Source organism: Amphiprion ocellaris, chromosome 17 (assembly GCF_022539595.1).
Source record: "Amphiprion ocellaris isolate individual 3 ecotype Okinawa chromosome 17, ASM2253959v1, whole genome shotgun sequence".
Classification (NCBI taxonomy): domain Eukaryota; kingdom Metazoa; phylum Chordata; class Actinopteri; family Pomacentridae; genus Amphiprion; species Amphiprion ocellaris.
The window spans coordinates 31,109,014-31,136,896 of record NC_072782.1 but is presented as its reverse complement, the minus strand read 5'-3'; the positions used below and the strand labels follow the sequence as shown (position 1 = coordinate 31,136,896).

At 38.8% G+C, this 27,883-nt stretch overlaps 1 protein-coding gene across 7 annotated transcripts in view; it reads right to left on the bottom strand.

The window, feature by feature from the left end:
• Positions 1-242: 242 nt before the first annotated feature.
• Positions 243-27,883, bottom strand: part of LOC111579785 (WD repeat-containing protein 7) — a 132,730-nt gene continuing 105,089 nt past the window's right edge. For 4 of the 7 annotated variants that reach the window (XM_055019237.1, XM_055019240.1, XM_055019241.1 and 1 more), the window contains 7 exons: positions 20,667-20,717; positions 19,478-19,595; positions 17,769-17,918; positions 17,556-17,638; positions 15,640-15,739; positions 5,861-5,965; positions 243-3,291 (listed from right to left, as the gene is read on the bottom strand). In XM_055019237.1, coding sequence (XP_054875212.1) covers positions 3,088-3,291; positions 5,861-5,965; positions 15,640-15,739; positions 17,556-17,638; positions 17,769-17,918; positions 19,478-19,595; positions 20,667-20,717 — 811 coding nt within the window. In that variant the 3' untranslated portion in view covers positions 243-3,087. The remainder of the gene's footprint in view (positions 3,292-5,860; positions 5,966-15,639; positions 15,740-17,555; positions 17,639-17,768; positions 17,919-19,477; positions 19,596-20,666; positions 20,718-27,883) is intronic. The other 3 variants (XM_055019239.1, XM_055019242.1, XM_023287212.3) reach the window with 1 other exon arrangement.

The following is a 27,883-nucleotide window of genomic DNA, read 5'->3' as shown; positions in this document are numbered from 1 at the left end:
GACTGTTGGAAAACTCAATGAACCTAGTTTTTTGTTTACTCTTTAAGTACACAATTCAATGTCTTATCGTACTGTAGATGTCTTCAGTTTTGCTGAATAATGTCGAAAATACACAAAAGTCTGTATTAAGACTGTATCCAATCCAACATTTCTGTCTAAACAACCTTCATGTGGGTGGAAATGCTGTAAAAATGTATGTTAAACACCAGAAAACAGAGAATAAAACACAGATTCCCAACACACGCTGTCTCACTTCATCTTTATTGGACACAAAGTCAACAACAACAACGACACATTTCAACACGACACATGTTTATATGATTCAACCTGCTCTGTGTTACATCAAGGGAAGCTCATATACATGCAGTACTTCACTCACACTCACTTAAATATGTAGACTGGGGTTACTGTAAACAATAAGTACAGAAAACTAAACCAGGAAGTTGTCGCCGATTACACTGAGTATGAACAAGACAAGAGAAAGGGAGCTAAAATAGTAAAAAAAAAAAAAAAAAAAAAAAAGGTAAAATCATGACATGAAACAGCTTCTTAGTGTCAGAAATAATTGCAGATCAATTTGCAGCTTTGTGGATGTTTTCAGGAACTGCACCACTCGTCTGATTTTTATTTATCTTTTTTATCCCCTGAAGGTACTTTTAGACATTTTGCTTCACTACCTCGACCACAGCAGCATCTTTTTTTCTGGCTGGATGAGCTGATCTTCCTCACTTGTTACTTACTCTTCAGCTCTCCCTTATTTTTTCTCACCCTCCCTCCCACGAGAGGCTGCCAAAAACATCTTCTCGCAAACCGTTAAGGGTGGCGGAGAAAACGAAAGATTAAGATCTCAGAGCTGTCAGGAAGCCGCCGGACCGGATGTGTTTGTGTGTGTGTTCTCAAAAATCCTCCCAACGAGATGCTGGATGTTTTTTTTTTCTTTTGAAGATAGGAAGAACTTGTGAAAAGCTTTGACACACTCGGGCTTACAGGTGTGTAACGGTGTTAGAAGCTTTCTGACAGCACTAATGAAACCGACAGAGGAAGGACAGGAGGGAGGACGGACGAGGAGAGACAGAAGCAAAAGCGAGCAAAGAGCCGCAAAACATCACATTTGTATACTTTATATATAATTCTATATAATCATCTCTCTGCATAAAACTCTGCTAAAGCTAAAATTTAAACTCAGGACCAACATTTAAGGTGACAATGTGCAAATATGTGTCGTCAACCGTGAAGAAAAACACATCTGTAAGCTAACAGCGCATTGACTACAAAAACAAAATGCTGTTAAGTTGCTTTTTAAACAGATTTTTAAACAGATGTTCCTCATAAAAAGCGATGGTTCGGGCCTGGTTCTACTTCTGTTCTTGCTAGACACTAATTAGGTCTAAGAAAAGAGATAAATAACAAATATCAAAATATAAATTTGTCCCTTCTATAAGCCTTTCTTCAGCTGTTCTTATTGTTCTTGTCATTTTGGCTTCTTAAATTTGGCCCACTGATATTTCTAGTTGAAAGGAAACCTCTCAATTTCCAAGTAACTTCACAAAAAAGTCCCTAATAGTTTGAAAAAAACAGCTCACAGAAGTCTTAAACCAATGTAATTTTACTCACTAGTCAGTGCCAGGCAGACGGCCACAATAAATACACCAAACAGGATTAGCGCTCACTGTACAGGATGAAGATACTACAAACATTACTTCAGTAGTTCTGATGATACTTGTACTGTATATGTAAATTTTTTCTTCCTAAAAGTCACATGAATGAAAGAGAAAAGCTGCAAGAAGAAGAGAAGTTTTCACATCTATGAGGCGAGTATAAAGCATCATCGTCTGCAAAGGAACGCAAAATCCTGCAGAAAAATGGGAGTTTGGAGCTTTTCTTTCACATGTTTGAACCTCCAGGAGTTTTTTAAGCCCAGAGAATGAAAGAAAACAAAGAAATGGCAGAAATAAGTGGTATAAAGATATGGTTCATTGGGGAGTTTGGACTTTTTGTGAAAAAGAACACTTGACAGATAGTAGTTCTGCAAGTTTACCTTTACTTAACAACGCTGATGTTATAATGTACATGCAGGTCAAAATCAAGAATTGAAGGACTTCATACCATGGAAATGCACTAATAAGACTGATATTGAGAGAGACTAATGCAATATTAAGCCGCTGCTTTCAATTCAGTTTCAATGTGGCTGATCAGTGCATCTAATGGGAACTAAACTGAGCTGAAGTCGCTTCTTTCTGATTCTTGTGATGATCAGTGCTACAGAGCATCCAGTTTAATTATCCAGAGTAACATCACTGTGTCCTCTGGTGACTTTTCTTCACCTTCGCACGGCTTCACCTGCAGCATCTAAAGGTTTCGAGCTTTTAGGACGAGCAGCCTGAAGTGAGAATGTGTGTTTAACAGTGAAAATACACTTGGGTGCAAACACATCTGTGTGAAGCTCAGGATGGAAAAGCTTCGAAAGGTGTCACAAAAGTAAAGGCAAACACCAAAGTAGTCACACACACTCACATTTATGCAGTCTGAAATGTGAAAAGCTTGTAGTGGTTGTAGAGGTCGGAGGAGGAAGTCACCACAAATGATTCACTCCAGCAAAGAAAAGACAGAAATTCACACTTAGCCTCCAAAATAAACCCCAATATAAACACATCTATGTTTTAATCAGTGTTTCTGCAAATTAAATCCACAAATTCCTGCGATATGTAGAAAACAAGATGTTTTTTACTGAGAATGGGAATAAACTAAAAATTATACGAGAAGCCAGATGATTGCAATGACTGGAGAAGTTTGACGTCCAGCAAGAACAGCAAATAAATAGGAATGTCAGGATGGAAGGGGTTAAAAAATACAGCAATGCAAATCAGAATGTAAACAAGCCTTCAGTCACGGCCCAGAAATTCTCACAATGGAGGTGAAACTGAACCCAAACCTGAGCCTGAGCTGGGTTTTTACCTCTCCGTACCTTCAGAGTTCTAACACCTGAATCTTTACCACCGATCAGATCCAGCAGGAGGATTCAGAACCTGCTTCAGAGCCAAAAACCCTCCACAGGCCCAGGTCTGTGAGCTGGAGATGAGGTGGAGCTTAGACCATGAAGCGATGCTCTTTGCCGTCGTGGGCCATCAGGATGACGTTGCGGTTGGAGGTCCAGATGAGTCGGGCCAGTTTCAGGTGGTTCTGGGAGCCCGGAGACGCCGGCTGGACCGGAGGAACCTGGTAGGTCTTAATGCAACGGAGCTGAGGAGCCGAGTTCAACATGCCGATGCTGCCCAGCAGACTGGTGTTCATCTAAACACACATTAACATTAACCGTCAATACTCTGTCAAGTGGTAAAAACCTGCAAATTAACAGGTAAAAACATCAAAATACTGAATATTAATGTACAAAAGTCTCTAAAACTTGGATTTTAACATCCCAAACTGTAAAACATCTTGATATTAGTGTTAAAATTCAGAATATGAACCAACAAAATCGTCAAAAACTTGGATAATAACAAATAAACCGTCAGAGACCCCAATATGAGCACACAAAAGAGACAATATCCCGGATGACAACACACAAAATTGTCAAAAACCTAAATATTTACACAAAAGTGACAGAATTCTAGATATCAATAAACAAAAGTGTCAAAAACCCCAATATCAACCCACAACAGTGTAAAAAACCTGGATATTACATACAAATGTGACAAAAACCTCAACATTAACCTACAAAAGTGTATAAAATCTTGGACATTAACACAAAAATGTGCCAAAATACTTGATTTAAGACACAAAAGTGTATAAATCCTGGATATTAGCATGCAAAAAAGCCAAAAACCTGAATTTTAGAACACAAAAATGTCAAAATCTTGGATATTAACACACACAAGTCTCATATATTAGCAGACAAAAGTGTAAAAGCCCTGAATATTAGAACACAAAAGTGTCAAAATGCTGAACTTTAACACAGAAATGTGTCAAAAAACTTAATTTAAGAAAAATGTCAAAATCCTGGATATTAATGAACACTTTAAAGCATGTACTTCTTGTACATCTTGAGTTACACTTAATAACTACGTCTACCACACTGATAACTCTATTACTATCTATGACTGCATAATTCTCTTCTTATTTTTCTACTATAATGTACATATTCACATTTTGTGCTGGTATTTTTCTACTAAGGCTGATTTTTTTGGACATTTTTTCTATTTAGGTTGAGTTTATATGTTTTTGTTGTTTAAATTTCTGTAATGTAACGTTCTCATTATATTTTGCTGCTTCGTGAAGCACTTTTATTTTAAAATGCTCCATGAGTAAAGATTTTTATTATTATTAACGGTGATGAAGACGTCTGCAGCAGTTTAACTCTTGAGACCTCCGACATCGAGTCCAATGACGAAGGCCTGAAACTAGACACAGACAGAGTGTGTGTCTGTGTGTTTTTGTGTTGTGCGTCTGTGTGTGTTTTTTGTGTGTTGTTGTGCAGCAGAAGCTGGATGGTTTCCTGAGACGCCGCTGCCCCTCCCTCCAACACACCGACAGAGCGTCTGCCAGCTCATTACCACAGCAGCCGTCCTGCCGGCGAGCTAGCAGCGGTTTATGCTTACAGTAATGCCATTAGCATGCGTGTGTGTGTGTGTGTGTGTGTGTGTGTGTGTGTGTGTGTGTGTGTGTGTGTGTGTCTGCAGACAGTCGTGTCAGAGGTCGTAAAGACCTTTCATTCAAAATAACAGTTCTGGGAAGCAGATAAGAGGTGTGTGTGTGTGTGTGTGTGTGTGTGTGTGTCCGTCTGGGTGTGTTTATCGTTTACACGTGTGTTGTTGTTTATTTAGATGCTAACGTGTGTTTGGTTTGTGTGATTTTTTTTAAAAATCCAGTTTGTGTTCGAGCAGCACAAGGTGAGAACACACAAAAGTGTAATAATCATTGATATTAACACACAAAAGGAGAAAAAAGCCTGGATATTAATGAACAAAGGTGTAAAAAATCTGCATATCAACAAACAAAATGTCAAAAACTTGGATATTAACACATGAAAGTGTCAAGATCATGGATACTGCTGAACAAAAGGGTCAAAAACCTATATAGTATCCACAATTGTGTCAAAAACTTGAATATTAACACCCTAAATTGACTAAAACCTGGATATTAATGAACGAAAGTGTCAACATCCTGGATATTATCATACATAAGTGTTAAATATCTGGATATTCAACATGAAAAGATGTCAAAAACCTGGACAATAAGACTAAAAAATGTCTAAAACTTGAAGATTAACACACTGAATTGACCAAAACAAAGATATTCATGAACAGAAGTGTCAAAAACCTTTATAGTAATTAACAAATGTGTCAAAAAACTGAAGATTAACACACTTAATTAACCAAAACCTGGATATTAATGAACGAAAGTGTCAAAACCCTGGACATAAAAAAGTAAATGAACATGCAAGAACATCCATAAACCTCTATACTAACACACAAAAGTGTCAAAATCATTGATATCAACACATAAAAGTGTCAAAATCCTATATATTAACATGCAAAAGTGTAAAATACTGGATAGTGATGAACGAAAGGTTCTAAAACCTTCATATTAATGAACGAAAGTGTCAAAATTCTGGACATTAACAGACAAGAATGTCCAAAAACCTCGATATCAACACAATAAAATGTCAAAATCCTGGTTATTCATGAATAAATGCGCCAAAAACCTGGATATTATGCAATGAAATGCAAAGTGATTGTTCTTCATGACATGATTAAAAAACATCAGATAAACCAGAACAAGTCATAAATAATGGGGGGTAAAGGACATAGAGGAGGTTCTGGTTACTTACCCAGAGTTCACTGTGTCACTGACAGTTTCTTACCTGCCAGAAGGAGATGTGGCTGTCGGCGTTGGAGTAGGTTGCTAGGTAACGGCCATCAGGGGCGAACGACACCGCTGTGATCGGACCTTTATGTCCGTGGATGTTCTGCAGAGAACAGACAGAAGGTCGACGGATTAAACAACTTTCTGCAGGAGATGAACTCAGCTGTTAACAGAAAAGTCCTTAAACGGGTTCTACATAAACGTTTTCTTTTATATTTCTGACATATTACAGAGTTCTTGTGGGAAAAACAACTTTCAGCTAAAAAACTGCGAAGCAAAAGCATGAAGATGGCTGATTGCTTCAACTAGAGAAGGGAAATAATGAGATGTGGGTGAAAAGGTGAGTAACCACTGGTCTATATTTAATGTAACACTACTCCTGATTTTAATCAGAAATGAAGTATAAACCGAGCAATACTTTGATTAAAAATGATTTAGATTTAAATGCAGAGGTGTCAAAATCCTTCATATTAGCATACAAAAATGTTAAAAGTCTGGATACTTAACACCAAACGTGACAAAAAACTTCTATACTAACACAAAAAAGTGACAAAAGCCTGGACATTAACACACAAAAGTGTCAAAACCTGCACATTAATGAATGAAAGTGTAAAAAAAGAATGCTAATGAACAAACGTCAAAAACTTGGATTTCAACACACAAAAGTGTCTAAAAATTGGATATTAATGAATATAAATGTCAAAAACCTGGATATTAGCAAAAAAGTGACAAAAACCTGGACATTAATGAAGGAAACTGTGAAAAACCTCTGTATTAGTACATAAAAGTGTCAAAAACAGGATATTATGTGAACGAAAGTGTCAAAAACCTCAATATTTAACAGCCAAAAGTGTCAAAAAATGGATTATCCCAAAAAAGAGACAAAAACCTGGGTATGAACACACAAAAGTGACAAAAACTTCTATATTAAGACAAAAAAGTGTAAAAAAAAAACAAAAAAAAACGGGATATTAGCACAATATAGTGTCGAAATCCTGGACATTAACACAGAGAAGAGTCAAAAACTTTTGATATTACCACACGAAAGTGTTAAAAACCTGGATATTAACACAAAAACATGACAAAAGAATGGACATTAATGAACGAAATTGTAAAAAAAACTGTATTAAAACATAAAAGTGTCAAAAAACAGGATAATAATGCAAAAAGTGAAAGAAAACTGGATATTAATGCACGAAACTATCAGAAACCTCAACATTAACACACAAAAGTGTCAAAATCCTAGATATTTACACATCATAAACCAATCAAACCCGTATTTTTCTTGGGGTATGTCAGTTTGTGCAGCACTTAACCCACAACAATGATCCATTCCATCAGTTTGTGTTGTGAAAAGCAGCGTTACTGTTTTAAAGCGGCGACGCCAAGCTGAACAAAGCACCACTTTATGCTATCAAAGTGTTTTTATCAAGGAAAAAACTCTCTGAAGCAGCTCCAGATCCTCCTTCATCACCCTCAGCAGCTAAAACGAGACTTTTCCAGGCAGTTCGTCGTCAACAGCTGCAGCTTCGACGCTGCGCTTCAATAAACTCTGTGATAAAGTGCGATAAGCCGCAGATGAAAAACAAATTTCAGGTCCAAACTCCTGGCGTTTGGTCGGGACGAGATAATTCCATCAGATGAGTGGCAGCTTCTGGTCCAACAGATGCTGCCGCTCGCCTCCAGAACTCAGGGGACAGAATATATCGCCGCGTGTAACGCAATAAACCGTCCCACCAGATGCAGGCTGTGTAACGCAATAAACGCCCCCCTAGAAGAGGCGCCGCCGCCTGCAAGTGGGATTACAAACTCTCACCTCCAGATGAGATTAAGACGCGTCGCCTCGGGCAGCGAGACCCTCAAATAATAACCCGTCTGTGGTGATTAGAGCTGGAAAAAAAAGTAATAACACAATGAAATGAAAATTTCATCTTTTTAATTCGCTCACTCCCTCCTCCTTTTAGGGCAAATCCTATTAGATTCCAGTAGTTTTGGCTGAGAAGAAGAAAAAAAGCTGAATTATTTGGATTTCTTTCCAACCGTCCCTCCCTGTTTTTCCTTCACCTTCTTTCCATCCTTCACCTTCGTCTTTGTCCTCCATTGTTTTCTCTTTGGAGACATCCCAAATCTCATTTCCCATCAGCCGTTAAAGGAAAAAATGATCAGAAGGCCAACGGAGTGGAGACAGAAAACAATCATCAGCTCAAACTAAAGAACCCTGAAGGAGGAAACACAACAGAAAACATCCAGTTTCTAAGAACCTTAAACGCACTTTTAAAAATCTGTATTCGTTGGAATAATTTGGTTGATTAATTTGTTAAACATGGACATTGCAGCGTCTTCTTAATGGCAAAAAACTGGATACTAACACACAAAAGTGTCAAAAACCTGGATATTAACACACAAAAGTGTCAAAAATTTGGATATTAAGAGACAAAAGTGTAAAAAAATTGATATTAACACAAAACTGTCAAAAAGCTGGATATTAACACAAAAGTGTCAAAAAACTGGATATTAGTGAACGAAAGTGTCAAAAACCTGGATAAACCAACAACAAACAAACAACTTTACCACGTAAACTGCTCCTGGATTTTTGTGGATCTTAAAGTATGAATTACTTTAACAGTCAATGAGCAGAAGATTCTCATTCTTCCAGTCAACAGATACGTCACATCTGAGATTTAATTCCAAAACACATAAAAACTGGACATTCAGAGCTTCTGTTTCTGCTCCGTGGGTTGAACTTTATGCTTTGCTTCAATATAACTATTAATTCATAACTGAAAAACAGAAACAGCAAAGAGAACTATTAACAGGAACTAGGGATGCAAAATTTAACTGTATTTTTTAACTGATAGTCGTTATCAATGAATACAGCAGGTCCTCCATGTAGGACGTTCTTCACCTACAGTGTTTCATGATTGCGTCACCATCTCCCATTAATTTATTAAGAAAGTCTTGTTCCATCATTCCGACGTACGCTGTTTGCAACGTTAAAACTAATTTTGTGTGGGAGCTAGCTGGCAAGCGAAGCAGACGAGTATGTCATCATGCAGAGCTATACGAGGAAGACGGCAGTTGTACGCCGCCTTAGATTGTGTTACATTCGCTTTCTTTCGTTTGTATTGTTTTTTCCCCTTCATTATGGCTCTAAAGCATAAGTCTGACTCTTCTGATGGCAGTGTTGCGAAGAAAAGGAAAGCCAGTCACATAGGTACTTATGTGGATTCCACCTTACATCGAAAATCGTGTTACGTCACGCCGCAGGAACGGAATTTCAACATAAGATTCCCTGTAATCGATTAATCGTCAACACAAATGATGAACAATTTGTGGTATGCTGGTAGAACTACCTTAAATCAAATATATGATATTGATTATAAGATTCATTAGTTGCTTAATCATCATCTCATCTTTAGATTTTAAATTCTGGCTAGGAGTCATCAACCACCCCAGAGATCTTTGTCATGGTGCCCATTAACTTTTTACATGTTTACACATTTATGTATGGTTGTTCCTCTAAACTGTTGGTAAGTTCATGGAACCATCTATAGATTTTTTTTTTATAGATATAGCCGATATGGTTGTAAAGTTTGTGTTTAATCGCCGCCTGTTGTTCTGGCATTCTCTTGACTGTATTTCAATTATGTTTATTTGATTGTATGTGGACAGAGATTTATTGAGGAGAGGAAAACCCCATTTAAAAACATATTTCTCTACATGTGCACTAATACATGAGTTTATGAATGAACCACTTAGTTACAAAGAAATCTATAATTTCTACATAATTTAAATACAAAATCACAAAATGGAATTGAATATATTATTCACTAGAAATAAGGACACAAAGTTTTACTCATTTTCCAATCCGTCATTTTCGATCACTAATCAGTTAATTGTCAACACAGCTGAACAGTGGATAATTTGCTAATAGAACTACTATAAATCACAAATACGTATTACTATTTTTAAAAAGCAGCTTAATTCACTGGTTGCTTAATTGTCAACTTATCGGCAGACTGTCTGATCTGGCTAGAAGTCATTAACCATCATAGAAGTCTTTGTCATGGTGCCCGTTGCTAGCTTAACTCTCACAATGCTAGGGAGATCTTATGGTGGAAGAACCTGATTTAAAAACTAGAAAAGCACTCAGAGTGCAGTACTCCTCCAAGGCTGCTAATTCCCCCACATGGCATTGTCAGAAATGCAGCATTTTGTTTATGAGTTATTGATGATCAGAAATCACGGCAACATAGAATGTGTCCATTTAATATAGATGAACACACAAACACAATGACCTTGAGCTGAACACAGGTGTGTGTTCTGCATGTGTACCTTATGTACGGATACCGAATCATGTGACCTAAATATGTAGCGGGCGGGACTCAGAAACACCCCCACAATTTAATCAATTGTTCCATGTATGATTTCCAACGGATAAGTCCTGATAAGTCCTCAGCGGTCGATTTGTAGTAGGATCACAATCATGTGATCATCAGCAGGCAGCTGACGTAGCCTTCACTTGTTGTCATGGTTACAGTGACGCCATGCCGCTATCTCGCAACGATACAGAAATCTTTAACAAATCCGTGGATCCAGACTATAAGCTGCATCACTGCCAAAATGTAATGAGGTGGTCCTTTCTGTCATTTCTGACCTTCCCTAAAAATTTCATCCAAATCTGTTGGTCTGTTTTTGAGTAATGTTGCTAACAGACAGACAGACAGACAAACCAACGCTGATCGTCACATAACTCCGCCGCATTCTTTGGCGGAATAATAATTGTTATTGTTACATGTACTCTAGCCTTTAGCGAGTTTAATGATAAACCAGTTAAACGCAATATCAAATTTATAATCAATCTACTAGCTGATTAGAAAGAAAGCTTATGATTAAAATGGTAAACAAAGCTGCTAAAGCGCGCATTAAAACTGTTCTATAGACGGACGGCAGGTTTGTAACAGCATGCCAAGAGGTACATTTAATTATATTTACAGCATTTAGGAGGATAAGATTAAGATTTAAATACTGTCTTGACTTTGCAAGGATCCGACAACAATGTGGTAAAAAAGAGTCAAAAAACAGAAATAAAAAGCCTCCATAGAGAGAAACAGGAGTCCAGCTGTTTGATGTGTATTAAACATTGATGCTTTCATATATATTATGATCAGTGTGTGTGTGTGTGTGTGTGTGTGTGTGTGTGTGTGTGTGTGTGTGTCACAGTGCACTGCGTACCAAATCAATCAGCCTATCAGAGAGCAGTGAAGCAAACTGAAAGCATTTACAGCACTCTGTACCTCCATACACCTGACGCCTGGGGACTCCACTGTGTGCGTTATTCAGTGTGCGTTTGTGTGTGTTAGTGTGTGTTAGTGTGTGTCACAGATGCTTCATCCCAGTTTATTTTCCCATCTCCTCCCCACCAAGGCTGACAGCTCCTAAACCCCGCCTCCTCTGTGAACGTTAGCCAATAGAAGGTTCTTATTCACAGGAAGTTGACTCATAATTAGTTTATTCCATTTCTGTGTGATTGTGTTTCTGCTTCCACCACTGGGAGGCGTGAAGTCTAGCCTAATAAAGCTTATAAACAAACATCCAGTATACCACCTGCTTTGATTTATTCAGTGATGGCATCAAACATCTATAGTTCTGAAAGGTTTGGCTACTTGGACCCGCCTGCTAGCAGATCTAATTAGCATGATAGCAGCTTTTTGCTAACACGTGTGGAAGACCAAAAGGCTGCATCTGACTGAACTACACAATATTTAAAACACTGATAGGTAAATTTACACTTTACACATCAGAGAAACAGCAAATCCTCCGTTCACCATAACTACTGCCTTCTATCACAGTGAATGAAAGACATTTAGAAGGGATGCACATCATTAGCATTGGAAAATGTACAGTTCTGTTGGAAAATATGAATAATAACACAGATAAATTCTCTACAATGAGTGGGAAGACACACGAGAAATTGGCCAGAATGAGTTGGAAATCATCGGCATGTTGGTAAAATCCAATAATGTGCAACCCTCAAATTGTGGTGCCATATATGGATGAAATCATGCTTGGCTAAAGGTATAAATCTGCAGTAAACTCCTCAGCCTCCACAAAATCACATTCCTATACAACTAAACTGCAATCCCAATAACATTTTAAAATGCAATTTCACTTTGACATAAAAAATTAATTTGTGGGTTGTGACGTAGTTGGAAACCAGCAGCTGGACTTTCACTCAGAAAACCAGAGTTGAGACCCTCAGTCACAGAATTAAATTTCATTTCCTGTTGTTTATTTTTGTTTTTTACTCACTTTCTGGTTCAGTTTAGGCACTAAAACTATGTGGTTTGGTTAAACAAATTATCACACGTTGTTAGACATTTACACGTTAGAAGTTGGTGAAGCGTTTTCTCCAAAACTGCTTGGTTAGAGTTTGGAAAAATGTCATGATGTGGATTAACATAAGAGTCTCGCTACATATTTGAAGCATTTCCTCCATTTTCTGGGAAAGAGGCAAGGGAAGACGGCCACCAAGACACCTATGACTCCCTCCAGAAGCTGGTACAAGCTAGTATTTACCACCATTCTTCACAGATATTTGAAGTTTCTCCTCTATTTTTTTTTGTTTGTTTCTGGGAAAGAGATAGCAAGGACGGCCACCAAGACACCTATGAGTCCCTCCTGAAGAAGATTCAAGCTAGTACTCACTAGATGTTTAAAGCGTCTCCTCCATTTTCTGGGTTGCCAGGGCGACAAGTCCCACCTCATCTTATATCTGATTGGTTGGTTGAAAAGGAGCAACAGTGAAGCAGGAAAATGAATGTTGAAGATGCATTGATTACAAACAGTGTTGTGGTTTATTGGCTTCGGTTTCAGGTTTTGTTTTGTTGCTTGTGTTTTTACTTCCTCCCGTTGTCTGTGTTTCCCTCCTCTTTTGATTGCATTTTTTTGCTACAGACATAAACATAGCCGAGAATGAAGTTTAGATGTATAGGAAGGTAATTTTCTGGAGACTGGGTTGACGATAGTGGTTTTATTCTGGCGGGACGTTCAGCAGGAAGTCCAAACTCTGAGGCAGAACTTCAGCTTCAGGATGTTTCAGTGGTTACAAGAGGAAAGAAACAGATGCAGAAAAAAGAAAGATCAGTCAGATTGTTTCTTTGTGTTCAATTAGTAGAGACTCAGTAGAGTCTGTTAAAGAAGCAGAGCTAGCAGCTGGACGCACACACAGGCACACAAACACACACACACACACACACACACACACACACACACACACACACACACACACACACACACACTTACACACTGTAATGCTGCTGACAAAGGGCTGTTCACGGAGGCTGATCAAAGCTGTGGCAGATGGTCATGCAGGCACTAGCTAGCTATGGTTGAAAACACACACACACACACACACACACACACACACACACACACACACACACACACACACACACACACACACACACACACACACACACACACACACACACACACACACACACACACACACACACACACACACACACACACACACACACCGATGGATTATGAACAAAAATTCAACCTCATTACTTCCATTTCTTCTTCTCTATATCTCAAACTTCCCGTTTAAAGTCCATCACCTTGAACCTTGTCACTAATAAATATAAAGACACAAAGGTTTAAATCAAACTGTTCTTTTTAGGTAATAAATCTGCTGCTGACTGAAGATTATGGTGTTGGTTACTCAGAAGTTGCGAGAATGGTTGGGTAAGTTTCTTTAGATTGTTTTCAAAAACACAAACTGATTTAAAAAGTTAAAGTCTAGAACAGGCAAATATTAAATAGATTTTGGATGAAATATCACCAACAAGGAAACTGTCAGGAAATTAGACAGGAATAAGAACATGGTATCTAACAATAGCAAGGATGTGCTTTTTGATTTGCTTGTTTAATTCTTTAATTAAGCCTTCTTTCAGTTAGTGCTGTGTGTCAGTACAGTAGCTTGGTGTGCAATGAGTAGAACTGGTGACTAAGATAAGAGAATTGCAGTTTAAAGAACAATTTGTTCCTTTTTGTAAAATAAACATTGGTCCAAAATTTTGTGAAAAATGAAAGTTCGAAAGTATTCTGTTTGTATTTGTAGGTTTTAGCCAGTGACAAGACACATTTCAAAACCAAAATCAGATCAAAAACAGGCAACAACAACAACAAAAAAGGATCAAACTCATAAAATCAATTCGTAAAACCAGAAAAAATGTGTGTAATAAGGTACAAGAGGATGGCAACTTGTAAGATATAGTACTAAAATAAAAATGAAGAAGCAAAAAACCATTGAAAACATGAGCGATTTAGTGGCATTTTGCTGCACATCTGCTAATAACCACTTTTGTTACCTGTTTATTGTAGAAAAAGCGGTAAAAAAGTTAGATGCACAGATTTAATTACAGCTCCAAGCATAAATTATAATAAATAGTGAGCTGCTATGGTTGTAATGTTGCCTAAATGCTGATATGAGGTTTGACCACCATTTAAAAGAAGCTATAAACTGATAAAGGTGTTTTTTTCAGCATGTTTTGTGGCTGAAGTCGACACTTGAAGGCAGAAATAACCATGAAGTGGCAGAATCAATACAAGGAATCAGAGCTTAAAGATTCTGAACTCTATTAATTAAGATGTTATTTTACATTTATATCCAGTTCCTGCAGAGACACCATCTATTAAATGTTAATTACACACTGAAGTCTACACAAACACCCACCAACCACACATACCCTCGCTCCCATTCCAACCAGATGTTGGGTGAACGGGGCCGAGCTGTTATCAGATATAAATGACCCCCTCCACCAGACTAGACTGCTCAGGTTACTGCCAATCAATACGCTGCAAATTACCAACGCACACACACAAGAAAGCAGCGACACACAACCAAACACCAACGTGGCCTCAGACAAAAACACCATGAACAGAGTCGTCGCTTCATCATTAATCAATTACAGAGGGAAAAAAAAAGTCGAGCTACAGAACTGGTCTCCTCCTTCTCTCTTTCCTTTTCTCCTCGCATCTCGTTTACTCTCATTCACACCCCGTTGTTTGTTTCCTCACGTCTTCTTCTACTCTCTTATTACAAGTAGTGTTTCCTCATCGTGGAAGGAAGGAAAAATTAAAGATACAGAAGGAAGAGATTAAAGGAGATTGGTTTGATGATGAAGGACTGGTGGATGGATGAACGGATGGATGGATGGATGGATGGATGGATGGATGGATGGATGGATGGACGGATGGATGGATGGATGATGGATGGATGTGGTAGAACTGGATGGATGGATGGATGGATGGATGGATGGATGGATGTGGAAGAATTAGGTGGGTGGATGGATGGATGGATGGATGCGGCAGAACTGGATGGATGGATGTGGAAGAACTGGCTGGCTGGATGGATGGATGGATGGATGGATGGATGGATGGATGGATGGTGAAGAACTAGGTGGATGGATGGATGGATGGATGATGGATGGATGGATGATGGATGGATGGATGGATGGATGGATGGATGGATGGATGGATGGATGGATGGATGGATGGATGAAACAGCAAATAATGGCCAAACATGGGTGAATAATCAGTTGAACAGCTGAAATGTAGAACGTAGTTTGGAGAGACTGAAGGTTGGATGGAAGGAACACTGGTAGATCAACAGATTGAAGGATGGATCATAGATTGAAGATTGAATGAATGGTTATAATTAACCAAACAGCAGAGCAGCAGAGATGAGTGGTGTAGTTCTAAACTTACCTGGCATTTTCCAGTACGAACATCGTAGAGGGCCACTGAGCCTTGGCGAGCTCCGACGGCGATGCGATGACTGCGGTCACAGTAACCGACCATGTAGAACCTGAACAGTTGGACAAGAAAACATCCATTAACATTCAACAAGGTGTAACTCAGTTAATCAGCAGAGAACGAAGGAGGATTTAACAAGATAAAGAACTGAACAATCCTGCTGTTACCAATAAGCACAACCAAAATGACACTAACTTAAATTTACATAAACAAAAGAGTATTTTCTAGGATGGAATCACTGGAAAACGTCTTTGTCACAAAAAACAATCACGCATTTTGCTTTTTTATTGATTTTTTTTAAAGGTCCACTCGTCTAAACAGGATTTGGTCAATCAGGATTTTGTTCAACTACAAGTGTTGTCTTTCTGACTCGGACTTGTTTCTTCAGGTTCTTGATGGGTTTCAGTCAGGACTTTGGGGAGACCAGTCTAGAACCTTCATTCCAGTCTGATGGAACCATTTCTTTACCGCGTCTGATGTGTGTTTGGGCTCATTGTTTTGTTGAAACATCCAACTATGTCCAAGATCAATCTTCTGCTGATGGTTTTAGATTTTCCTGAAGGATGTGGAGGTGATCCTCCTTCTTCATTATTCCATTTATTTTGTGGAAACCTCCAGTTCCACAGACCATGATACTGCCACCACCATGCTTGATGATAGGTTTGGTGTGCTTGGGATTAAAAAAGGTCTGTCAACGACAGTCTGAAACCAGTCCTAAAAAGGTCTAAAATCAGGACCAAAATCAAACCTAAATCAGTCCAACAAATGTTCAGAACGAGTCAGAATACAGTCTGAAACCAGTTCAAATCAAAACCAAAACTGAAATCAGTAACAGTCCAAAACCAGTCCTAAAAAAGTAAAAAAATAAAAACAAAAAAAGAGTGCAAAATCTGTATCAAAAATCAAACCTAAACTCCTCCTAAAAAAGTCCAAAACCCAACCATGACAGTCTGAAACCAGTCCTCATCTAGGACCAGATCCAGAGTGAAATAAATCCTAAACCAACTTTAAATCACATCCAAAACCAGGAGAACCAAGACTGAAACCAAACATAAACCAGTCCCAAGAAAGTCCAGAACCAGTCCAACATCCAGTCTGGAACCAGTCCAGAAGCACTTCTAGAAAGCCCCAGAGCATGATACTGCCACCTCCATGCTTGATGGTAGGTTTGGTGTTCTTGGGGTTAAAGGTCTCACCTTCTCTCCTCCAAACATATTTCTGCTCAGTTTTTCTTCCATCTGACCACAGAACTTTCCTCCAGAAGGTCTTTTCTTTGTCCATGTGATCAGCAGCAGACTTGAGTGGAGCTTTAAGGTTCTGCTTCTAGAGGAAGAACTTCCTTCTTCATGGATCCTCTCAGCTCATGTTGATGTAAAACCCTGTGGACACTGACAGCTGTGTTCCAGCAGCTTCTCATTCATTCAGACCTGCTTTCTGATGATTCTTGGTTGACTCTTGACCATCCTGACCAATGGTCTCTCAGCAGCAGGTGGTAGTTTGTGTTTTCTTCCTGATGGTGGCAGCAACACCACTGGACCACAAACTTTATACCGACAATCATACATTCTACTGAGAACAAAGCTCACATCTACTGCAGAAGTGTCTCCATCGTGTGACGTTGGGATGTTTGTATATTTTCATGTTACCACTAACTGACATGCTGCAGTTACTGATCTATTCTCCACACAGATTGAGTTGGTTCCTCCACCAGTCCTCTGCCTGCGATCTGTCAACCTCTGACCTTTGACATCATCAAAGAGAGTCAGGGGTCAACTGGCCTTAACTCCTCCCACTTCACCCCCTGCTGACCTCATAAGGAAGCAGTGTTGGGAGGTAGGGGCTGGTTATCACTTTATAAACACACTTACTTGCAAATAGCAGGGAAACACTCCTGCAGGCCTTTCTTCTTCACCAGAGAACCTTCAATACAGTACATGATGATGTCCATCACCTGAAGTAGACGGAGGAGGAGACTTTGGTGTTGTAGTTACAGAAGCATTTTGTTTTTGGTAAAATAAGTAAGTTTGTCTCCTTTTGAGGGTGTATTAACAGAAAGCAAATAAAACATCTGGTTTGTTTACTTCAACCAGCAAATCCACAACATCTCCAGGCATCTTCTCGATCAGGATGTCGATCACTCGCAGGATCTCGGTTTTGGCTCTGGCCAGAGTCGTGGTGTGAACGTTCTGCTGCGACTGAGAGTTTGCCTGGGCGGCATTGAACCGATGAACCTGGAGAACAAAAAAATCTGTTAATACTGGAGCAAGAAATGTGTATAAAAATACAATAAAGCAGTGGAATAACATTAATATGGTGGGCATGTTTTCAGTTCATGTACATGTTTTAGCTTAGTTTACAATACAGATCATTCCATCTGAAATCAACAAATTTTGAGAACAATTTCTGCTCGACCGTCACTAATTCGCCTGAAATTTTAGTAGCATAAAATATCGACATTTGCACAGATTTGTGTTAAATTTTAGATCGATATATCAAATAGTTCACGAGATAAGTGCTTTTAAAATCTACCCGTCGACTCATTTTCAGCATGTTTTTTTCAAATTCAATCTGAGTCTATTTAAATAACAATATCTGAGGAACTATTAAAAATAAAAACTCAAAATTTTCTCTGTTATTTCTCATCATGTCATTGATTCAGAATCTGGAATATTGGACAAGTAGATTAAATAATTCCTGATTATGAAGGAGTCAAAATGAAACTATCTACCAATAGTTTAGTTTCTGTGCTACAACTTGTCAAACCTGCTCAATCGGTTATAAAAGTTCAACAAAAAGAACTTTATTTCCATTTCTTCAACCAAGTATTTCATATTTAAAGTATTCCACATGCTTTGTTTTGTATTATTGTGACCTGCAGCTACATGTGGTTCAGAAAATATCACTAGTTGACTTCTGGATTACATTTTTTGTTAATTTGAGTTTGAAGATGAAACTGTTCATGACAGCTTCAACTTTTTTTCATATTGCAACAATATTACAGATTCTGAATCCTTGACATGATGAGAAATAATCGTGAAATTTTCAGGTTTTTATCTTTAATAGTTCCTCAGATATTTTTGTTCAAACAGACTCAGATTTCAATATGAGAAAAAACCTGCTGAAAGTGGGTCGATGGGCAACTTGATGTCTCGGAAAGTATTTGATATATGAAGCTAAAATTACATAAACATCCAAATAAATATGTATATTCTATGCTTGAGAATTTTCAGGCAAATCAGAGACAGTCGAACAGAAACTGTTGTCAAATATAAGCAAGAAAATAATAACAGCAACGGATGGTTTTCATGGTAGTAATTGGAGTTTAACAGAACATCTATACAGACTCAGAGGAAATAATCCGACAGTCAGAAGGAAAAAAAATGAACTTCAGCTCCTGTTAACATAAAATAACCATAAACGGAGGACATTTGATCTACTTGTTCAATATTACAGATTCTGAATCAGTGACATGATGAGAAATAACAGAAAATTTCAGGTTTTTATCTTTAATAGTTCCTCAGATGTTGTTGTTTAAACAGACTGAAATGTTAATGTGTGAAAAAACCTGGTGAAAGTGAGTTGATGGGCAGAAAGTATTTGATATATGAAGTTAAAATTTCAGATTCCATTTTAAATATTTATAGCTTATGATTAAAAAAAAACACGTAAATTCGAGATGGCCGAGCAGAGGAAAAACCTGATGATTAGAGATGGAATAACCTATTTGTGGAAGACTTTCTCAAGCTGCCGTTCAGATGCTGGTAAAGATATCCAAACGCTTTCATCTCACCTCTCTTGCGATGGTGGTGATGAAGGCCGGAGGTCTGGCGGTGGCGATCAGAGAGAGGGCGTGGCGGGCAGAACGAGCTGAATCTGCCGGCGGGTTGAGCGGCAAACCCATCGTGATGCTGTGGAAGGTAGAGAGCAGAAAAGACGTCTTAGTCAAAAACCCTGAATCCGAAATCCAGACAGAAACGGAAAATTCAGGAACAGAAAAAGGAAAAGCTGAAGATAAGACAGAAGGAACAAGAAAGGGTGACATCTGCTGTTCTTCAACTAGAGAAAAACTTTAACTTTTACTCAAGTTTAGCATTTAACTAGAATTACTGCCTCAAGCTAAGCTACAGTTTACGTGACGTTTTACAGACATCGTAATTATCACGAGGTTCTTGAGATATCGTTAACAAGGTGTTTAGTGCGGTCACGTTTGTGCCAAATTTGAGGAAGTTCCCTCCTGGTGTTGTTGAGATCTCGTGTTCATGAACCTGAAAATAAATGGACTCCAGCCTTAAATAATAAAATCTTGAGTCTGAGAGAAAGAGAATTTAAAGGCAGCTCAGAATTGTGTAGTTTTTCTAAAAAAACATAAGGAAAAAAAACTTTTGAAACTTTACTGAAACAGCAACTGAACAGAAGAAGTGAAAGAAGTGACTTTATTGTTCTAAAAGTCACAAATGAGACTCAAATGTTGGCGACAAGATCAAGACCAGAATTAAATCAAAACCATAATAAGTCCAAAACCAAAACTAGACCAAGACTTAGACCAAATTTAGACTAGACAGATTTAGACCAAACCAAGACTAGACTTAGATCAAGACCACAATCAGACCAGGACTAAAATTAGACCGAGATTAGAATTAGACCAACAACAGAAATAGACCAAGACCAGAATTAGTTCAATATCATAATTAGACCAGACCAAGACCACACTTTGATCAAGGCCAGGATAAGATCAAGACCAGACTTCGACCAAAATCAAGACCAGACTTCAACCAAAATCAAGACCAGACTTGGACCAAGACCACAATTAGACCAGACCAAGACCAGTATTAAATCAATTCCAGAATCAGACCAAGACCAGATCAGGTACGATATGATTGGTTAATCCCACGGTGGGGATATTTGTAGTGCAACGGCAGCAAAGGGAAAAGCGGAAAAACGGCGGAAACGTCGGTAGAAAAAATGAACAAAAAGTATACCTAGGTGCTGATTGTGCCACATATGGATACTCAGATGCTGCAAAGATTCCTCTGGATGTGGAAACAACAACATTATATCACACTGATTAGAACAGTAGGGAAGAAAATAAAGTTAATCTGCTGCAAACCTCTTTCTAACTTGTTCATGTTCAGGAGTCCTTTTTAGATTCTGTGCATTTATTCAGCAGCAGATTCATACAGGATAGCAGGATTTACATCAGACTCAGTCCAAATAATCTCAGATGTGTGTTTCCATAGCAAATAGAGATAAAATAACACAAAACTGGCCACTAAAGCTTCTTTCAGTCGGATATATTCATCGCTGGTTTGCGTCTTTTCACCAGATCTGCTGACAATAAGAAAAACACACATCATCACTGGGCTTATCCTTGAAAGGGAGATTTTTTTTCCATTTAAAGAAAAAAAACCATAAGAGGCGGCGAGACATTTAAATGGAACACTTGAGGGAGAGGCGAAGAAAACGAGATAAATCTGAGGAAAGCGGCGCAGAGATTGAGTCTTACTAATATATGGAGTGAAGAGATTAGCCAGCAGCTTATAATGTCAAGGCCAAGTCAATGGGAGCCATTCACCAGCCACGGCATAATGGACTCCCACAATGCAACAGGAATTAGACACACACACACCCCAACAGCTGGCCGCACATGCCTCACAGTGTGTGTGTGTGTGTGTGTGTGTGTGTGTGTGTGTGTGTGTGTGAGACGGAGGGAGAGGGAGCAAGAAAGACGGAGAGGGCGAGCGAGGCCACCTTGTTAACAAACGACTCTGGGGAGGCCGAGGGGAGGCGGCGACGGCCGGACGGACGGCCGAGCTGCACGATCCATCTCCCCTGATTACCCACGGATACGCCAATTAATACCGGTAATATATTGGCAATACATCAGCAATATTGGAATGTTTAATTTCACTCCGAGAAGGCGGCCGTAATTGGAAACAGTCACGGCGTTGATATAAGGCGACAGCAGAGCAAAGAGCTAATTGCGCCGAGGCCCGCTGAGGTTAATAACCAGCGTTTGGAACATGTAATGAAATAATCTGGATTATCATTGGAGTCACCGAGGAGCAGAGACACTGTCGAGTGACACATTAAACTGTTAAATATCCCCCGCAGGCCTGAGCAGGAAGATTCGGACACTGTGTTACGGCTTTATTAAGAATTATCTGTCTCAACCACAGAAATACACAGAAATCCAAGCAAGAACAGAACTAAAAACTAGTCACTTTGTGCAAAGTAAGAATAAATCTGCATTAAAGTGTTTTTTCTGAATTGATTAACAGTTCAGGTGTAGCTGTGATGGACTTTCACTGCTAAATGTGGAACTGATGAGAGGTGGTTGTAATTGGAAATGGTCAAAATGTTGACGTAAGACAGCAGGAGAGCAAAGAGCTAATTGTACTGAGGCCTGTTGAGGTTAATAACTAACGTTTAGAACATGTCATGGAACACAATAAACTATTAAACATCTCCTACGGACCTGAGCAGAAAGATTCAGACACTGTATTACAGAATTAGTAAGAAACTGGTCAAACTCACCAACAATCCATGGAAATCTGGACAAAAGTGAAACTAAAAGCTCTATATTCCCAACAAAATAAGGATAAATCTGCAAAGAAGTGGTTGTTCTGGATGGATTATAGGTTCTAATTCAGCTGTGATGAACTTTCACTGCTGTATGTGGAACCAATAAGAGGTGGTGGTAAGTGGAAACAGTCAAAATGTTGATGTAAGTGCAAAGAGCTAATTGTACCAAGGCCTGCTGAAGTTAACAACCAACATTTAGGAACATGCAATAAAGCCATTTGGATTATCTGACATGTGAAACTGTGTTCAGTTTGATCAACAATCTACACAAATCTGGATGAAAGTGAACCTAAAAACTCTATACTCCCTACTAAATAAGGATAAATCTGCATAAAATTGGTTGTTCTGGGTGGATTATGGGTTCTGATTTAGCTGTGATGGATTTAATCGTTCATAAGAAACTGTGTGCTGTTGGACCAACAATCCACAGAAATGTGGACAAAACTGAAACTAAAAACCCGTCGTTCCCTTTGAAAACAGGAATAAATCTGTGTAAATCATCTGAATGGATGACGAGCTGTGATTCCACTGTGATGAACTTTCGCTGCTGAAAGGAAGCCAGCTCAGGGTTCAGTGTGTGTCAGTGTGAACCCGGCAACAAGACTGCATTCACAGCCAATATCACGCTGACATTATCCAGTCAATACTGAGTCACACACAGCGAGGACTGGAGCTATTGATTTTAGTGTGTGAGGGAGGGGTGAATAACCTCAGTCACATGATGAGAGGCTCTGCTGCAGGAAACCAACGCTGTGTTTACGGCTGGCTGGCTGTTCAGGGACCGACCGACCTGCTGATTGGTTTTTCTCGCCGAGCTGAAGACGTGGAAACGGCAAGATTTGCTGACGGGCTTGAAGGCCAATTTACTGACTGCTTTTCTCCATTTATACACCCCATGCTGGCTGATGCACAGATGGGAATACCTTTAAAAATACCCCAAGTGAAAACTGATTTCTACAAAGTAATTAAAAATATAATGCGGTTGCAGGAGTTTTCACCCCTTTTAAGTGACTAATTGAACTCAGGTGTAGCCAGTTGGTTCTAGAAGTCACCAGTCAGTAAGTGGATGATCTGAGGTCAGTGAATGTGTCTCAGTGATTGTAGGATAAAGACCCCTGGATCTGGAAGGTCCAGTCTCTGGTGGATCAGTTCTCCTGGATAGAACTACACCATGAAGACTAAAAACACTCCAAGAAACTCTGAGGAAAGCTTGTTGAAAAGCATCAGTCAGGACGATACAAGAACATTTAAAGTTCCTGAAGATCTCCTGGAGTTCAGTTAAATCCATCATTAAGGAAGGAAGATGGAACATGAATAAATCTGACTAGAGCAGGACATCCTCAAGAACTGAGAGACTAGAGAGGGAGGCCACCAAGACTCCAATGACTCCTCTGAACGAAACTTCAGTATTATGGGAGACAAACAGAAAGACACTCTTGAAAAAAGCTCATATTAAATCTGGACTAGAGTTCACCAGAAGACATGTGGAGACTCTGAAGACACCTAGAAGAAGGTTCTTTGGTCTGAGGAGACCAGAATTCAGCCTTTTGACAATCAGAGTAGATGATATGTTTGACACCAAACACTGAATGTCATCACAAACACACCATCCTCATTGTGAAGCACGGTGGTGGCAGCATCATTATGTGGTGGCAACTGATTAGCATCCAGTGAGTGTTAGTTAAAAACAGTCATAACATAAACCTCATGTCAGCTCTGTATTGAACTTAGACACACATCCATGCGTACACGTGCACACACACACGTGCACATCTCTATAGATCTGATCAGCAGCAGCTTTGACCTGCAGTTTTCTGATTATTGTTTTTCTGTGTTGAAACGTCCCATTGGCTTCATGGTGACAACAACATGCACTTATCACCACACGGCGCTCAGATTACACAAACATTCATTCAGCTCTGCATGACAACGACTGAAAGCATAACGTAAAGAGATGTTTATCCCTGCATGTCCATCACAGACTTTATTATTATTATTATTATTATATTTATCTCTGTGGTGTCTGCAAACACATCACACTCTGATTGGACAAACAGAGAGAGCAGGAGGGAATATAGGAATTGCTAAAGTTTTCTAAAGCCTTTTCCAATATTTGTAGTTTTCTTGCAAAACGTGACAAAAGCAGACATGTAATATGACCCCGTTTACATTTATTTTTGAATTTGGGAAACAAAAAACTGCATTAAAACATCAAATATCTGAGAGTTGGAAACTAATAACAGTTCAATAAAAGCTTCAGCATTCTGAAAAACACTCATAGTTGATTCGTTTCTGAAAATAAGATGGGAAGATGGATGTCACTCATGTATCTGTGTTAAAAATGGAGCTGGTGTTAGCCTAGCTTAGCATAAAGACAGCAAACAGTTAGCCTAGCTCTGGTCAACAAAATGAAGAATAAAAAAACTAAAAAAAACACTAAATGAGCTTGTGTAGAGACGCAATCCAAATAAACCACCAAACTGCACTGATAACTGGTTGCACTCGAACTTTAACAGACTGTTAGCATAAATAGACTAAAAGCACCTAGCATTAGCATGCTAAACCAAACTCAAAAGAAACTCCAGCAGGTGATCTGGAGTTGTAGTTGACTGATTATCAGCCTGATTGATTACTGAGGCTGATATTTGGCCTTTTTCCGATTATACATACTACTTTTATCGACCGATTATCGCTAAATACCACTTTGGCTCTGACATTGCTAAGCTAATGCTAACACTATGAGGTTTGCTATTTGAAGGAACCATGACATCTTGCCTAAAGAAAGACTAAACCATCACGATGCATTTTTTTTAACTCAAAAAAACCCCAAACAAACAAAAACACCCCAAGAAACACTGAGCTTGTGTTGTGACAAAATCCAAATAAACCACCAAACTGCACTGATAACTGGTTGCACTCGAACTTTAACAGTCCATTAGCATCAATGGGCTAAAAGCTCCTAGCATTAGCACACTAACCCAAATTTTAAAGAAACTCCAGAAGGTGATCTGGAATTGGGATCGACCAATTATGACTGATTATGGAGGCTGATATTTGGCCATTTTACGAGTATATATACTACTTTTATTGACAGATTATTGCCAAATCCCACTTTGGCTTCGACATCGCTAAGCTAATGCTATGAGGTTTGCTGATTGGAGCACTGTTACATCTTCCCCAGAGAAAGATTCAAACCATCGCCACAAACCAGGACGTTAGCTTCTTTCACAGCGGCTAAAGCTAAGCTAATGGCTAGTGGCTAAGCTAGAAGGCAGCACAAGAGATACACTAGTTACTTAACCGTTTATTTTGGCTCCATTCAGGCCGACTCCAACTATGTCTAAGATCAAAAACATACAGTAGAAGTGTCTGTTATTCGGTTTGTTTACAGTGTTTAATGGTTTATTACAGAAATCTGATGAAGATGAGACAACACGTGTGCTTTAATTTGTGCAGTTAGAGTCTTAAGGCTAATTTCCCATCATCTAGTCAACTCGTAGCGTCTCATACGGTGATGACCTTCACATAAAACCAACCAGGTGTTGATTCAGACAGGAAGTGAACAGGTTAAACTGCCGTCATGGTTCTTTTTAGGGTTTTTTGCCTCGAAAATTATGCGTCGCAGGTGGAAAACTCACACTGAGAGCATTAGTTTGTGTCTGAAGTGTCGTAACTGTGAGTTTCTTGTCAAATCTCTACCTATTGAAAAGGGATTATCACACACACACACACACACACACACACACACACACACACAACAGACACACACACACACACACACACACACACACACACACACACACACACACACACACACACACAACAGACACACACACACACACACACACACACACACGGCTCAGTCAGGAGTGTATTGACGACTGGTTGGGTGCAAAAAACCTCATTGCAAGTCAGCTGCATGGAAATACATCCTCTCTGTGTGTGTGTGTGTGTGTGTGTGTGTGTGTGTGTGTGTGTGTGTGTGTGTGTCATTGATCAGCACTCATGCTGTTTACATCAACATCACCAGGAGGCAACAACACACACCTGCAGACACACAACATTAATTATACGTGTGTGTTTTTGTATATATGTATGTGTGTGTGTGTGTATAAATGTGTGTTTGTTTGTATATATGTGTGTGTTTGTGTAGTATTTATTCACTTATAAGTCACTGCTGATTCAAAGTATTGAGATCAAACCCCTGATGTTACTGCAGTGCTACTACTAATATATTAATACTACTACTACTTGTACACACACCTAGTACTATCTCATCGCTTGTGTCTCATTTGTGTTGTTTTTGTCTCATTTCATCTGTTTGTGTCTAGCTTTTGTCATTTTCTGTCTCATTTGTGTTGCTTTGTGTCTCATTTATTTTGTTTCGTGCATTGTTTTTGTTGTTTTATGTCTTGTATCTCGTTTGTTATTTTGTGTAGTTTTTGTCGTTTTGCGTGTCATTCTGTCTCATTTATGTCGTTTTGTGTCTCATTTATGTCGTTTTGTGTCTCATTTATGTCGTTTTGTGTCTCATTTGTATTATTTTGTGTCTTCTTTGTGTTGTTTTCTGTCTTGATTTGTGTCTTTGTATTGTTTTTTGCCGTTTTGTGTCGTATTTGTGTTGTTTTGTGTTTCTTTTGCGTTGTTTTGTGTCTCTCTTGTCATTTTTAGGTCTCAATTTGTGTCTCACTTTCATCGTATGTTTTGTGTATTGTTTTATTTTTCGTTTGTGTTGCTTTTGTTTTTTTGTTTGTTTTTCGTTTGTGTCCTTTTATACTGTATTGTGTCTCATTTCTGTCTTGTTTTTGTCATTTTGTGGCATTATTGCTGTTTTGTGTCTCAATTTGTGTTGCCTTTTAATCTTGTTTGTGTTGTTTTGTATCTAATTTGTACAGTTTTTGTCATTTTATGTTGTTTTGAGTCTTGTTTTTGTTGTTTTGAGTGTCATTTATGTAAAATTTTGTGTCAAATCTTTAGTTTGACATCATCAGTTTTTACAGCTGCCTGTTGTTAACTTTTATCCTCATTTCGACACGAAAAACTATTCTAATTTTACAGTTTTTAACCGTATTTAGGAAAAGAAAAAACACGCTGCTGTTGGGAAAGAAGAAGGAAACTGTTGCAGGGTCTGACAGGTGATGAATGGACAAAACAATCCACTGATTCTAGTATTTTTAGTTGTTTTTACAGTGATATATAGTGATGAGTTCTCATGTTTACACAGAACGCTGTCTCTGTTGTTTACTATGTTGTGTGAAGTTCTCTTGTCTTTCTACTAAAATGTGATTGTGTTGTTTTTCTGCACAGCGGCAGCAGCAGACATATCTATACTCATTTAACCCGACTGGCTGGGTTCGAGTTTCAGCCTTAATACGATCAGCTGGAGGAGGACACACAACAACACAAACACGAAGAGAAGCCACTGATTAGCCTCCTCATGTGACTCGGAAGAAGAAAAGACGGCTGTGATTGGACGAATCCAGCCGTGACCTCTGACCCCCGGCTCTGCTGGCGTGGATGTTTGTGGTCAGACGCCATCTTTAAATGGGTCAAATCGCAGAGTCACTGTTTAGTTATCGATTCCTGCTCAGCTGTTCACTTTAAATGTGAAATA